General features: G+C 51.1%; 1 protein-coding gene across 1 annotated transcript in view; it reads left to right on the plus strand.

Moving 5' to 3' along the window:
* The window catches only part of Sim2 (SIM bHLH transcription factor 2), a 41,202-nt gene extending 26,163 nt beyond the window's left edge, over positions 1-15,039 (plus strand). The window contains exons 7-11 of the mRNA XM_021185166.3: positions 3,401-3,507; positions 9,859-10,006; positions 11,316-11,484; positions 11,881-12,289; positions 14,211-15,039. Coding sequence (XP_021040825.1) covers positions 3,401-3,507; positions 9,859-10,006; positions 11,316-11,484; positions 11,881-12,289; positions 14,211-14,605 — 1,228 coding nt within the window. The 3' untranslated portion in view covers positions 14,606-15,039. The remainder of the gene's footprint in view (positions 1-3,400; positions 3,508-9,858; positions 10,007-11,315; positions 11,485-11,880; positions 12,290-14,210) is intronic.
* Positions 15,040-15,153: the final 114 nt, after the last annotated feature.

A 15,153-nucleotide genomic window follows, 5' to 3' on the forward strand; every position in this document is an offset into this window, starting at 1 on the left:
GGCCCAGGGTGGGGTGTGAGATGGGAGGTTAGTCGGGATTGATTCTCGTGTTCTTCAAAGCTATTCTAAGGATTGAGAGGTGAGAGAGCATTTCAGGATCACCCTAAAATTCCAGGCAAAAGTGAAACAGAATCATTGGCCAGCACTTTCTAGGGTGGTGGAATTGGTGGCAAGTGCTGTTTTGTTTCCTGCAGAAGCAAGGACTGCGGATGTGGGCCTGGGAGAGATGGTGACAGGAGCTCTTCTGGAAGTAGGCTGCATGTAGGCTGTCCAAGGCTGAAGAAGTGCAGAAGAAAGAACTGGTTTCTTCCACTCGTTGCCTCTGTTCTAGTTAGGGTTACCATTGCTGTGACGAAACATCATGACCGAAAAGCAAACTGGAGGGGAAAGGGCTTTATTCAGCTTACACGTCCAGACACTAGTCCATCACTGAAGGAAGTCAGGACAGGAACTCAAGCAGGGCAGGAACCTGAAAGCAGGAACTGATGCAGAGGCCGTGGAGGGGGGCTGCTTACTGGTTCGCTTTTCTTGGCTTTCTCAGCCTGCTTTTTATGGAACCCAGGACCACCAGCCTAGGGATGGCACCACCCACCATGGCCTGGGCCCTCTCTCATCAATCATTAATTAAGAAAATGTCTTACAGACGGATCTTATGAAGAAAGCATTTTTCTCAATTAAGGCTTTCTCCTCTCTGATGATTCTAGCTTGTGTCAAGCTGACATAAAGCCAGCCAGCACAGCCTGCATGTATTTTTCAGACACTTCGAGAAAACCCCAAGAGATTTCTCTGATGAATTCTCTCAAAGAGGAAAGAAGAGGCCGTGTCCCCAGAGGAGCAACTGGAAGTCTTTTCCAGCTCACAGCACTTAGAAACGTGGAAGTGTCTTACAGGGAAGGGTGGGGTCTTTACAGGGAAGCTAGCTCAGAGGCCAGGCTGCTGTCATGGAGACACTTTAAGGGGGTCGGGACCCTTCACCATCGCTTGAGTTTCTGTCTCCTTGCAGTAAGATGTTCTCGAAAGCCTGTTGGGTTACAGCCAGCTCTGGAGGGACAGCCCCAGATGGATGGTGGGGAAGGTGTTAGCTTGAGGCCCCCCAAGTCACAGGAGCAAGGGTGGTGGGAGCAAGGGTGGGAGCAGCCGCTGGCCACTCACCCAGCATCATCCCAGCACAACTGAACTCGGCTTAACCTGATGTTCGGATCCTCAGGGTGTTGTGGTATTCTCTTTGAAACTGTGGCTGATGCTTTGGCTAAGGTCGGGTGAGGCCAGCCATGTTTGGGGTGTGGCACATCCCTCTGATAGGTTTACAGACACTGGAGATTTGAACAAACCCAGGAGGGCACCCTGCCAAGCCCTTTCCTGGCCTTTAATTTGTAATGTTGCTCAATGGTTTGATGAGAGCATGGTACGTTCGTGATTCTTTAACCACATTCGTATTCTTGCCGATTTAGTCCAAAGGTCCAGGGGCTGGAGTCTCTCAGTTTATGCTGCAGAGATACCTGGGCTGTTTTTGGAGTCAGCCAGCTGTCTTTTACCCTTCCTCCCACCCAGTTAGACTAGACTGGGTTTGCAGTTCTAGTGACCCTTGGAGAAATCTCTAGAGTCCTGAACAAACAGAGCAGGAGCCAGTGCCTCCCCCCACCCCTCACCTGGAACCCTGTTCCCTCTCCATCTTAGAGGAACATCGACGGAAATATACATGCAACTGGAGAGCCATTCCAAGGAAATCTGAGTCTCTGAAAGATGTATGATCCAGATCTGAGCAGATTAAAGAATAAAAATGGGGTCACGTTTCCCGGTTCTGTCTGTGGCTAGAGTTTCGCAACTCTCAAGCAGGGCCCTCAGTGCCAGCCTTCTCCATTACTGTCCCCACCACTCCACCATCTCCTGAGCTGACTTCTTCCCGCTGCCACACTGTTATTGGAATCCTTTCTTCTGCTCTTTCATCTGTTCTTAAACATCTGTCACCAACATGCTTAGGGCCACCTACCTCTTTTAAGGACACAGTTCCCAGCTTGGTTGGGCCAAGTCTGTGAAGCCATACCACCGCCACACACAATTTCACCCAATGGAAGGGGCAGCCCAGTGTGGTACTGATGAGGGCTTAGCTGCTGACAGTCATTTCTCTTCAAAGCGCTGACGTGAGAAATTAATATGTCTGGGACTTGTTGAGAGTAGCGGGATCATGTCACAGGCACACTTGGGAAAGTCTTCTACTCCTGAGGAGAGTGATCACTTCCACCTTCTGGCCCGAACATTTGCAGCCATGGTGCTGTGTTCTGGGGGGTCTGTGGATAATCCCTCACGGATACCAGGCTTAAACAGTTATCCTGTGATTCTCATTGGTAGGAACCACCCGGCTGTAAGATCTGGAGACCAACCACCACGACTGACAGTACCCGATGTAGAACAGTGATTTAAAGAGCCAACCCAGACCCAAGAAGTGGAAACAGCTTCAGTACCCACCAGCAGACAAGGGGATAAACAAAACACAGAGCATAGTATCCATTTGAGAGAGGATAGTATTTAGTCCCAGAAAGGAATGCTCTGCCATGTGCTACAAAGGGAAATGGCCCTTAAACATGCTATCCTGTATGAAGGAAGGCGTAAGTTCAGGCAGACAGGAAGTTGAATGGAGGACAAGGGGCTGTAACAGAAGGCCTGGTGGTATATGAGGGAAGGAGGGCTGGAGGTGACGTTTTGAAGGTGAGGGGTTTCTGTTTGGGATAACCAGAAGGTGTGGGAAGGTGATCATGGTACAGTGTGAATATTGTAAGTGCACATGGTTAATTCACTAGACCATGCACATAAAGTGGTAAGATAGTAAATATTATGGGATGTCTATTTTATTAGAATTAAACAAACGAAGGAGCCGGAGAGATGGTGTAATGGGCAAAGGGTCTGCTGTGTAGGATGATAACCTGAGCTCAGATTCCCAGGAGCCACATACAAGCATGGTGATGTAGCCTCTAACCTCAGCACTGGAGGTCAGAGATGGGGGATCGAATGCATTAGGCCATGCAGAGAACAAAACAGGTTCACGAAGGACAGTCCCCACAGGCCCCCAGAGTGGCTCTCCCCATCACACAACTTATGTCAGTGGTCTGATCAAAGCCTTCCCCTCAGTGCCCACAGATAGGCAGGGTTCGAGAAAAGTTCCGTCGTTAAGCCATTCCAAACATGCTGCTAGCCCGTGGTTCCCGAACATTCTCACTCCCAGTTCTACAGACAACCCTGAGCTAGGATTCAAAGACTTTCTTCCTGTAAAAAAGATCATTCCAACACCAACACCTCCCCACCCCTGAGCCTCTTCACACTTGATTAGTTGGCAAAGCAAATACTGGTTCAAAGGAAATTGCCTAAGAGCAGCTTGACTCATAGAACAACCATCCTCCCACAGGGTGACAGAGCTTACGGGCTATGAGCCGCAAGACCTGATCGAAAAGACACTGTACCATCATGTCCATGGCTGTGACACCTTCCACCTCCGATATGCACACCACCTCTGTGAGTATCAAGCCACCTGGCCAGGGTCAGCTGATCAGGGTGGAGGTACTATGAACAGGGAGGGGACATTCCTGTTGCCTGGGGCTGGTGTATGTGTGAATCATAAAGTCCAGTGTGACTCCCTTTGCCCCTTGCTAAAGATGGCCCCTGCTACCTTTCTCTACTACTTACAGGCATGGTCTTAGTGACAATGTCAGACCTCAATGGCCCTGGGTTCTAGACTGTGGACTTTGAGGTCCAGCTAATCTATGGAATTTGGACTCCAGTTATGAATACCAACAATATTAGTTCAAGAACAGGGTAGAACCCTTAATACATATGACCAGGCACTGGGTTAAGAAATTAAGCAAAGGAGCTGGAGAGATGGCTCAGTGGTTAAGAGCACTGACTGCTCTCCCAGAGGTCCTGAGGTTAATTTCCAGCAACCACATGATGGCTTGTAACCATCTGTAATGGGATCTGATGCCCTCTTCTGGTGTGTCTGAAGACAGCTACAGTGTACTCCAATACATAAAAAGAAAGAGAAGAAGGAGAAGAAGAAGAAAGAAGAAGAAGAAGAAAGAAGAAGAAGAAGAAGAAGAAGAAGAAGAAGAAGAAGAAGAAGAAGAAGAAGAAGAAGAAGAGGAAGAGGAAGAGGAAGAGGAAGAGGAAGAGGAAGAAGAAGAAGAAGAAAGAAGAAGAAGAAGAAGAAGAAGAAAAAGGAAGAAGAAAAAGGAAGAAGAAAAAGGAAGAAGAAAAAGGAAGAAGAAAAAGGAAGAAGAAAAGGAAGAAACTAAATAGACTACTAACCAGTGAGAGAGATCTCTATCTTCATTTTACTTTTAAGGATACTGAGGTTCAGAGACAGTGATGCACTTGCCTGTGGCCAACCCTCAGCAGAGTTGAGTCTTGCTCCACTGGGGTGCCAGAGACACCTTCTGTTCTAGCACAGGGGGCAGGATTTGATTTACCCATGGAGGCAGTTTCAGGACCTCAGGGTTTGGAGACGGGTGTGTCAAAAAATGGCACTTTTCTTCAGGAATACAGAGAATAATTTGGGTGGAATGAAATATCTTGTCCTTCTGCCCTCCAGCCCCTTCAGGCCCACAGAAGGTCTCAGGTACTTATAGGATGAAGATGCTTGGGCAAGCTGGGAGCTTCCAGGTATGGCCTGGGTCATGTCCTGGGTCAGCTAAAGATGTTAGAGGACATTTGCTGGTGTCCCTGGAGGTGGCTGGCAAATCCAGGGGCTACACTGTCCTCTTGGCTATGCGGTGTGACCAGTGATGGTGACTAGGATAACATTTGGACTGTTCTCCTTTCTCTAAGTTCACAGAGAGCCCTGCCATGACCAGATTCCTGGCCCCTTGGCACACAGAGATGAGGAGTTAGAAACTGTGTGTGTGTTTGTGTGTGTGTGTGTGTTTATGCACATATGTAAAGTTATATATGCACAGGTGTGTGTATGAGTGTGAAAGCCAGGGGTCTCATAGGAAGTTTGCTATCTTCACATATTGACCAGGATCAGAGGGAACTCTGACAGGAGTTGTCTGTTGGTAACACAGAATCACAGGCCCTGGGTTCCAGTCCCAATAGGATCAGAAGTTAAAGGCATTGTTTTTTCTTCTTTTTTTTTTTTGTCTTTTGTCTTTCTCTCTTTCTCTTTCTTCCTTTCTTCCTCTCTTCCTCTCTTTCTTTCTTTCTTCCTTTCTCTCTTTCTTTCCTTCCTTCCTTTCCTTTCTCTTTCTTCCTTCCTTTCTTTCTTTCTTTCTTTCTTCCTTCCTTCCTTCCTTCCTTCCTTCTCTCTCTCTCTCTCTCTCTCTCTCTCTCTCTCTCTCTCTCTCTCTCTCTTTCTTTTGTGCATGAGAGAGAGACAGACAGACAGACAGATAGAGACGGTCTTACTGTGTTGGCTGTCCTGGAACTCACAAATGGCCTTGAACTCAGAAATCTGCCTGGCCCTGTCTCTGATGCTAGGATTAAAGGTCTATGACTCCCAGGAAGGCACCCTGATCTATACAGAGAGTTTGGATCTCTTGGGATACATGAGACCGTGTCTCAAAAGGAAAGTATAGGAACCTCACTGGCTGCTGCCTTCCCCACTGGCCCTCAGTCCTGGGGTGCTCTGGGACCGAGTGGGAGCCGTATGCCTCTGAGTTAATGGGGTAAAAGAGGAAAAATTGGCCAGCCCTTCTACATGGCAGTCCCCGTCGTTCTCAGCTAGGAACCGCTTGTGAGTGACATTAATCCCCTGACTCATTCCATGTCTGGTGAGAGCGTGCTTTGCTTAGTCGAGATCTCCAGCAAGCAGGAGAGCAGGTGCCTGCAGCTGGAAGCAGCCACCAGAGCCCCCGAGCCCCAGAGCCCCCGAGCCCCAGAGCCCCCGAGCCCCAGAGCCCCAGAGCCCCCGAGCTCCAGAGCCCCAGAGCCCCCGAGCCCCCGAGCCCCCGAGCTCCAGAGCTCCAGAGCCCCCGAGCCCCAGAGTCCCCGAGCTCCAGAGCTCCAGAGCCCCCGAGCCCCAGAGCCCCCGAGCTCCAGAGCTCCAGAGCCCCCGAGCCCCAGAGCCCCCGAGCCCCAGAGCCCCAGAGCCCCCTTCTCAGTCCCTCCTCAGGCTCCTCTGCTTGGCTGCTGTTCAGCTGTGCCCCAGTCTCCTGTACACAGAAGCCTCTCCTTCCCTGTCTGAGGTTCCCATTGACTACCAGCCATGACCTCATGGCTATCCTCGCAGCTCCTGCTCTATGAAAGGAGCTGAGCCACCCCCACCCCCACCCTCACCCCAGCCCGGTGCCCAAGGCTGTTGTCTCTCCTCTCACAGGAGCACCTCACTGTGTTTGGCTCCTTAGAACCCCACAGAAGTGACATAACTGCTTTCTTGAGGACCTTGCTGTTCATGATGTTTAGATGTTCTGGGGCGGCCACAGCCAACCACTGCACAGCCCAAATAGCTCTTGCAAGAGGCTTTCACTTCTCTACAGTTGTGAGGCACAGGTCCTGTTCAAGATGTCAGCACGGTCCCTCCTCTCCTCAGTATCTTCTCGGTGCTCTCAAGTGCTCAGTCGTCCGTGTGTCTGCTCCCATGCTCCATGGCCCCATTATCTTATAAAGACATTGGTCGTAACGGGTCAGGGCCCATGCCTTGTGCCACCATATTTACCTCTATAAAGTCTCTGTTTCCAAAAAGTCTTGTTCTGTGGTGCTAGGGGTGAGAGTTTCAGCTCTCTGTTTGGATGGCACAGTTCAGCCTGTAGCAGGGATGTTCTTCACACCTCTGATCCTACTTCGGCTGTAGGTGCAGGCCTTTGTGTAACTTGGTAGGAAAACTCCATTTCATGAAGATATCACTCCCTATGATGTCATGGAGATGGGGGAAGCACGGGGTCAAGGAAGCACTGTAAATACCTTACTCTACGGCTTTGTCCGTGTTCACAGAGGAGATCCCACCCTGGCCAAGCAAATGTACTGAGAAGCCAGAATTAATCCTGAGCAGAAAGGAGTAGGTAAAAATGGGTGTCACACAGCAGGGGCAGAGGGATGGCTGTCACACAGTAGGGTCAGAGGGATGGCTGTCACACAGTAGGGTCAGAGGGATGGCTGTCACACAGTAGGGTCAGAGGGATGGCTGTCACACAGTAGGGTCAGAGGGATGGCTGTCACACAGTAAGGTTAGAGGGATGGCTCTCACACAGTAGGCCTAGAGGGATAGTTGTCACACAGTAGGGTCAGAGGGATGGCTGTCACACAGTAGGGTCAGAGGGATGGCTGTCACACAGTAGGGCTAGAGGGATGGCTCTCACACAGTAGGGCTAGAGGGATGGTTGTCACACAGTAGGGTTAGAGGGATGGCTGTCACACAGTAGGGTCACAGGGATGGCTGTTACACAGTAGGGTCAGAGGGATGGCTATTACATGGCAAGATTACTTGCATGCTCTCCACAGATGTTCCTAAAGGCTTGGAGCCTTGAGTAAGCTGCATTTCTGCTTCCCAACCTCCCAGACAAAACACTTTCCCATGTTAAAACAAAATACCCGATTGTTCGCTCTAATTAGAAACTCTCTCTTTGCTAGAACTTTGGAAGATGAGAAGCCGGTCAGATAAGAGTGCTTGTGTGTGGAGCCTCATCTGTCAGCCAGGGTTCCTCAACTGTATGTCAGGGACATATGAATGAGGAAAGATAGTAGAAGAAGATCGAAGTTTGAGCGGGTGTGTGCCCACAGGCCCGTTTGCTTAAGTTAGGGTTACACTTATTTCTGCCGCCTCTCCTCTTTCCTCGGTGTCCAGTCACCAATCGCAGTCAAGCATTTCGGTGTCTGCACAGAGCTCCTCAGTCTCAACCTTCACCCCTGGAGCATACAGGCCCTCCAAAGAAACTTTTGGTCTTTAAACAGAATTGCAGCGAATCTTCCCTGCACACTGGTCTGCTTACATCATGCGTAATTCCTGCATACCCTGACCCTCCAAGTGAGGTGCATGGCTCCAGGGAGCCACCAGCCAGACTGCTTTCTAGAGAGAGCTCTGAGTCACCTGCCACCAGGCCCAGGCTGGGCCCCCACCACCAATCAGCTGGCTGGCATTCCCTGCCACCCTTTTGAACCATTTTCTGTAGGTTTTAGAGTGTTTACAATGCAGCTGAAACCTTTATGTGACTGCCCAACACTGCCAGTCTTTCCAGAAGTGGCTGCTCTGTCTCCTTTATTCCTGCCCTTCCTCTTTTGGAGCCCGTGGTCACCCATGGGCTCTGGCCCTATGGATTTGCCTACTGTGAGCATCTCACATAAACGGACCCACACAGTCCCTTCCTTTCTTTCTAAGTGCCTGCTGGAGGGCACCTGCCTTTGAGCCAAGGAGTTGAGCGATCGCTCGTTCAGTGTTTGCTTTTATGGTTACTCTTTGGAGGTTTGTGCGTGTTCTTCTCGTGCACAGCTTTTCGGTCTGAGTGCTCTGAGTAACCGTTATGAAGTCTCTCTGTGTGTTTAAGTGTGTGTTCATGTGTGCACATGTGTGTGTGTGTCTGTGTCTGTGTCCTTCAGCACACGCTAGCTCCATCACAGCCTTAGCTCCTTCGGCCTTCTCCTCTGGTCTCTGCTCAGGTGGTTTCCGGTAGGGCCCCAGGCCCACCCTGCCTTGAAGATCAGGAAAGTTCTAGAGCATGAGCTTGTGTGTGTGTGTGTATGTGTGAGTGTATGTGTGTGTGTGTGTCTGTGTCTCTCTGTGTGTGTCTCTGTGTGTTTGTGTCTGTGTCTCTGTGTGTGTCTCTGTGTGTGTGAGTATATGTGTGTGTGTCTGTGTGAGTGTATGTGTGTGTATAAGTGTGTGTCTGTATGTCTGTGTATGTGTCTGTGTATGTGTCGCTGTGTGTGTGTCTGTATGTGTGTGTGTATGTGTCTCTATGTGTCTCTCTCTCTGTGTGTCTCTGTGTGTATGTGTCTGTGTGTCTCTCTCTGTGTGTCTGTGTGTCTGTCTGTGTGAGTGTGTCTCTGCGTCTCTATGTCTCTCTATGTGTGTGTTTGTGTATGTGTGAGTGTATGTGTCTCTGTTTGTGTGTATGTGTGTAATAGCTGCCATGCTTTTGCTCAGCTCTCTGCTCTCCACTGGCCACCCGCAGCTCCTGGCATTTTCCTTTCTCCCAGGCTTCCCTTCATCTGCCTACCTGAGGTCTGCAAGGGGAGTAGTGACAGTTTATGGGCACCTAGTGGCTTTGGGGGACTGCTCTGCTGCCCAGAGTGTGCACCCATGCATAGAAGGTGGGCTCATGGGCCCAATTTTCAGGAGCTGTGTCACCAAGTGGAAGGCTTTCTTACACAAGCAACACAGGAAATTAACAGCCCGAGAGAAAAACAAGTAATTGGGAAGAAAATATAAACGGCACTTGAGGAGGGAGCGCGGGTTCTCTGAACACACACGGCCCTGCAGATGGCAAATGTCATGCCAATCTGACGCTTGGTCAGATGCACTAAAATTAGAGCTCTGTTTAAACAACTAAGTCCCTCTGCCCATTAAAGGTTGGGGGGATTAAAACATAATTGGGAGCACTTGGATACTAAAAAGTTAATCAGGTCTTTCCACTCTGTAGGTACTGGTGCTTTCCTCCTGTGAAAGTAGAGACTGTTAAGTCAGGGCTCTTAACAAGAGGGGAGGGACCACTCCAGGGACTGTGCAAAGTTGTAGGTGACATTTCTTCGTGTGTGTGTGTGTGTGTGTGTGTGTGTGTGTGTGTGTGTGTGTGTTGTACACTCACACATGTGCAAGTTTGTATGGTGAAAGCCCACCCACTCTGTTAAGAGTCCTTCCTTTGCCCTGGAAGGCTCTGTGTGTGTCAGGGGGTATGACAGGACCTTCAGAGCTCCAGGATTCATGTCACCTTGTGCTTACAGTGCTCGTGAAGGGCCAGGTCACCACCAAATACTACCGGCTGCTGTCCAAGCTGGGCGGCTGGGTCTGGGTGCAGAGCTACGCCACTGTGGTGCACAACAGCCGCTCCTCCCGGCCTCACTGCATCGTGAGTGTCAATTATGTTCTCACGTAAGTCAGCCGCATTTGTTTCTCTCCTTGCTCTCTCTTCCGTCCCTGTCATAATGCTCCAAGAAGTGTCCCCTCCCATTCCTCATTCTCTGGACGGTTTGCCTCCCTTTTTGTTTTACATTCTGTTTATAATCTGGTAGATCGGGAGCTCCCAACCACTAACGTGTGCCAGGGAGTGGCAGCAAGGATGATGGGGGAGCCTCGCAGGATTATAGCTTATTAGATCCTGGGACTGAGCCCGAGAGAGGGGCCCAGGAAGGGACAGAGTGCAGAGAGGGCGGGTATATGTCCTGTGTCAGTCACATACATCTATCTGTGCTTCTGCCCTCAGGGACAGGCGCTCTCTCCCATTTTTCTGTCTTCTCACATATTCTGTTACCAGTGTAGTCGAATATTTGGTGCCTGGAAGACCCCAGATTTTACTGAAAAAAAAATGTTTTGGAACACAGTCATATCATTGGTTGATGCTAGCTTCTATCTCACGACTCCCCCCATCAGCCTCCCAAGTACTGGGATTTCAGGAATAAGCCACCAAAAGACTCAGATGCAGTTATGTGTAAGTCCACTAGAAGTCACAGGCAAACCTTCCTGGAACACGGCTCAGCGTGAGCAGCGATGGTATACTTGACTCTCAGCCCTAGCTTCTGCCAATGAAGGGCCCTCCTTTGCATCCTGAGCACTGAGGATTCAGACCCCAAGTTCTTTCACAGAGCGATCACCAGGCTACTATGCGTTTTAGGAGGAATGATCTGGCAAAACCACCGGGGAGAAAATGCCTCTGTTCTTTCATTACACTAGCCAGGCCTGGCAGCATCTAGCAGTAACTCTCCCTTTGGGAATGTGACGTTGCCAAGTTGAGTCTGCAGGCTCGACATGAGTCTGTGTGAAAGTAGGCAAGGCTAGGAGCTGGCTCCCCACAGGTCCATCCCACCAGGCTTCTGGATCCCCCAACAGAGAAGCCTCAGGCACACAAACCAGTAGAGGTCATGAGGGTCAAGGGGGTTGCTGCCTATGCCTTGTTAGCATGTCCACTCCTTGCCGTGGTCAAGAGCGGCCTTGGGTTGTGTATGTGAACTGAATGGGTTTGGAGAAAGCATATTACAATTCCCCCATTCTTGCCAAACAGTACTAACCTTGCTCAGAACTCATGGTCACCACACTGGAGCTGCTGATGGCCTCTGTCAGAACCATGTGTCCTTCCATAAGAGATGCTCTGGGACTGGAGGAGAAGCTTGCTCAGGGGTGCAGCTCTTCCTCCACGCATGAGAAAGTCACGCATGGGCATGACTTGCCCACTCTTGCCTTTCAGGGATGTTGAATACAAGGAACTTCAGCTGTCTCTGGACCAGGTATCCACCTCTAAGTCCCAGGAGTCCTGGAGAACCACCTTGTCTACCTCACAAGAAACTAGGAAATCAGCTAAACCCAAAAACACAAAGATGAAGACAAAGCTGAGAACCAACCCATATCCCCCACAGGTAACAAGCACACAGGGCAAGATAGCATCTCTCTGGAGACTCAGGACACCTGGGCATGAACTATGAACAAGGGATGTCCTTGCAGAGAGAGAAAAGGTCCCACAAACAGCTCGGAGGATAAATATATGCTACCTCACTTGGCTTATGGTAATATCAAAATGAAACTTCTCCTCTCAAAGTGTCATTAATAAGCTCTGGGAAGTGGGAAGTGGCAAGGGTCCACAACCATCTTGTGGTATGTGGTCATCTTGGAGAATAAATTCTTTCCACTCAGGGACTTTGCGGTAACACTAGGGTCAGGCCAGCCCCAGCACGAAGGGCTGGGCCCCTCAACCTCTGGTGGGACTAGGAGGTAGCTTACCCTTGGCCTCTCCTCTGTCTTCCCTTACCGTGCAGCAATACAGCTCCTTCCAAATGGACAAACTGGAGTGCAGCCAGGTGGGAAACTGGAGAACTAGTCCCCCCACAAATGCTGTGGCTCCCCCGGAACAGCAGCTCCATTCAGAAGCCAGCGACCTTTTATATGGGCCGCCCTACAGCCTCCCCTTCTCCTACCATTATGGACACTTCCCATTGGACTCTCACGTCTTCAGCAGCAAGAAGCCAGGATTGCCCGCCAAGTTCGGGCAGCCCCAAGGATCCCCGTGTGAGGTGGCACGCTTCTTCCTGAGCACACTGCCAGCCAGCAGCGAATGCCAGTGGCACTGTGCCAACTCTCTAGTGCCCAGCAGCTCATCGCCAGCTAAAAACCTTTCTGAGCCTTCTGTGAATGTTGCTCGGCATGGTCTTGTGCCAAACTATGAAGGTAGGTCCCATTTACACGAGGGGAAGGGCAGGGGTTCAGCCTCAGAAGCAGTGGGTGGTGGATGGAAAAAGAATCCTCATGCTTTGGGCAAACTGGCCTCTTCTGCTTCTAAGCAGGGATTACTGTGCTTCCTATTGCCCATCATGGTCTCGTGGGCGTGAGTTACATCTAACAAGAACACCGGAGATGGCATAAACAGCAGAGAGAAGCTGAGTGCCCAGTCCCCATATAAGTTCTGGCTTTATTCGTGACCTCACAAGGAGGCAAAAGTGATTTTCCAAACCAGCTCCCATGTTTGACCACATTCCAGCGGCATCCTTGAGGTGCCTTTTCGCCGTTCCTCAGAGTGAATGGCAGATGTTAGTTCTCTTCCCAGACCGGTTCTCAAACTACAGAAAACAAATGCAGAAATGGCCTTGGGGACAGAAGCCATGAACAGAGAACAATTGGCACCTTCAAGCCTCTGCTTTTCTCTGTGAAATGGGACCACAGCCTATGTAGGGAGCCTACTTGGCATACTCTAGATGCCTGCTAGTTCTGCAGGAACTGCTAATATGGGAGTAAATGTCACACTTGGATGCTATGGCTTAGGAAAAAGTATCACTAGCCTTTATAAAGTAGCTCCCTGAAGTGTGTGCCCCCCTCCCCAGATACAATCATGTCTCAGTGTGTGCCCTCACACTCCCATGTAACATAATCATCTCTCCTTCTCTCCTCTCTTTCCCTCACTTTGCCTCTCTGGCTTTGCTTTCTGTGCAAACTCTGAGGCTACGACTCCATATTGTGATCAGTCTACAGTTTGTGGCCAAATCTGAGCAGAGGGACAATTATGGGAGAAGTCGGGCCTTTGTGGACACAAGGAGAACATTGTTTTCAAAAGCAGACAATTTAGAAGAGACCCACCAGCCACTGGGGCCCGCCCGCCTTGGCGCCAGCCTGGCCCCGCAGCTATGATCCCACCCTTGAGATGGTTGGATCCCCAACACTCATCTGTGCAAGGGTCCTTCACAGTCAAGGAAAGAAAAGGGGAAAGACCCTGCAAACATCCGTGTGAGCCAGACTTATTTCTCTGTATCTGAGGACTGTCCAATGATATAACACACAGAATCCCGCTTTTATTACTATTTTAAAGCAAAAATGGTTGGCAGCCGCCTGCTTGTCACATTTGATAAGACGGGCCTCAGGGAAGGACTGAAGGTGCTAATTTGAGGCAATTTGTGACCAACTTACTAGTCTTTGGTATTAAAGGAAAACAACGGCCTCATGGGAAAGCTCGGGGGAGTTACTTGAATGGGCACAGTTAATACTTTTAATTATGGGCCTACTAAACAGCACAGGGTGGTTGCCACCCACCCCCACTGTATTGAGAGATTAGTAAAACGGGTAGACTTGGTGCTGTAAAGAAGGGTTGCTTGGCTTGGATTCTGCGGCTGTCCACTAGCTCCACGTGGCTTAAAGCATCTTTTAATATTGATGACACACTGGAGTATTTGGATCTGTTGGTTAAGCGTGTTACTCAGAATGAATCCCACCTGTTCCTCTAAAGCTCCCAGCACGTTTCCAACAATGTGCGCTGGCCTGAAATGCACAAGGGGTGGCACGGACCAACGGAGGAGGACTAAAGATGGAGGGCGCGTGTGGTAGTGTGTGATGGAGGATCCCATGACTCTGTGCGTGATGGAGCAGGACCACGTCGCTCTACACGTGTGTGGGCGCGTGTAGCTCAATGCAGGACCGAGGAGGACCCTGTGGCTTTCTGTGAACGATTGAGGGCACGAGCGTCTCTGTGCAAGGCCACCGGCGTCTGTGGCTGGGCAGGGTTGAGGGTGCGTGTGGCTCAGTGCAGAGCAGAGGATGGACACGTTTCTGAGTGGGCGGCTTCCTTCCCTACAGTCCTCTCACTTGTCTCTTGTCCCCGCAGCGCCCTCCGCAGCCGCGCGCAGGTTCGGCGAGGACCCCGCGCCCCCAAGCTTCCCGAGCTGCGGCCACTACCGCGAGGAGCCAGCGCTGGGCCCTACCAAGGCGCCTCGCCAGGCGTCCCGGGACGCAGCCCGGCTGGCGCTGGCCCGAGCGCCCCCGGAGTGCTGCGCGCCGCCCGCCCCCGAGCCGCAGGCGCCGGCGCAGTTGCCCTTCGTGCTGCTCAACTACCACCGCGTGCTGGCGCGCCGCGGGCCTCTAGGGAGCGCTGCGCCCGGAGCCCCCGAGGCGGCCGGCTCGCTGCGGCCCCGACACCCCGGCCCGGTCGCCGCCTCTGCGCCCAGTGCGCCCCGGCCGCATTACCTGGGCGCCTCGGTCATCATCACCAACGGCAGGTGACCCGCCAGGGCCAGTCCCGCTCGGCAGGGCGGCCCTCAGGGAGAAGCCATAGGCCAGGCCTTCTCTGGTTCCCTTTTCACCCCCAAGGTCCAGCAGATGGAGGGGCGAACTGTATATGCACGATATAAATTAATTTATACAGAGACAACTATTTTAATAGAACTCCGCAGCCGACTTTTAGATTTTTACCGTAGATGCTGGTGTAGAGGGTTGGGACGCAGTTGGAAAATGGGGAGAAGGGACTGCCCATCCCTGTCCAAGGGCCGGTTTTCATGGGGCTGAGCATCCAGGTGTCAATCTGTGACCTCAACCTACCATCTCCAGGGATCTTGGTTTCCTCACCATGAAGCCAATCAAGCCGAGGTCCAATAATGGGAATTCAAGACATTGCATACAGCTTGGCAGACGGATGCCACTTTAAGACCCTCACTCCGCGCCCCCCGCACCCCTCCCCCCCCCCCCGCCGTGGTCCTCTGTTCCCGAGGGGTACAGACAGGGTGGAAAGTCCCTTCAGAGTCCTTTTGGACACTTGTAAACGCAGGATGTTA

This window comes from Mus caroli, unplaced genomic scaffold, assembly GCF_978045245.1.
Source record: "Mus caroli unplaced genomic scaffold, Mus_caroli_1 scaffold_17, whole genome shotgun sequence".
In the NCBI taxonomy this organism is placed as follows: Eukaryota; Metazoa; Chordata; class Mammalia; order Rodentia; family Muridae; genus Mus; species Mus caroli.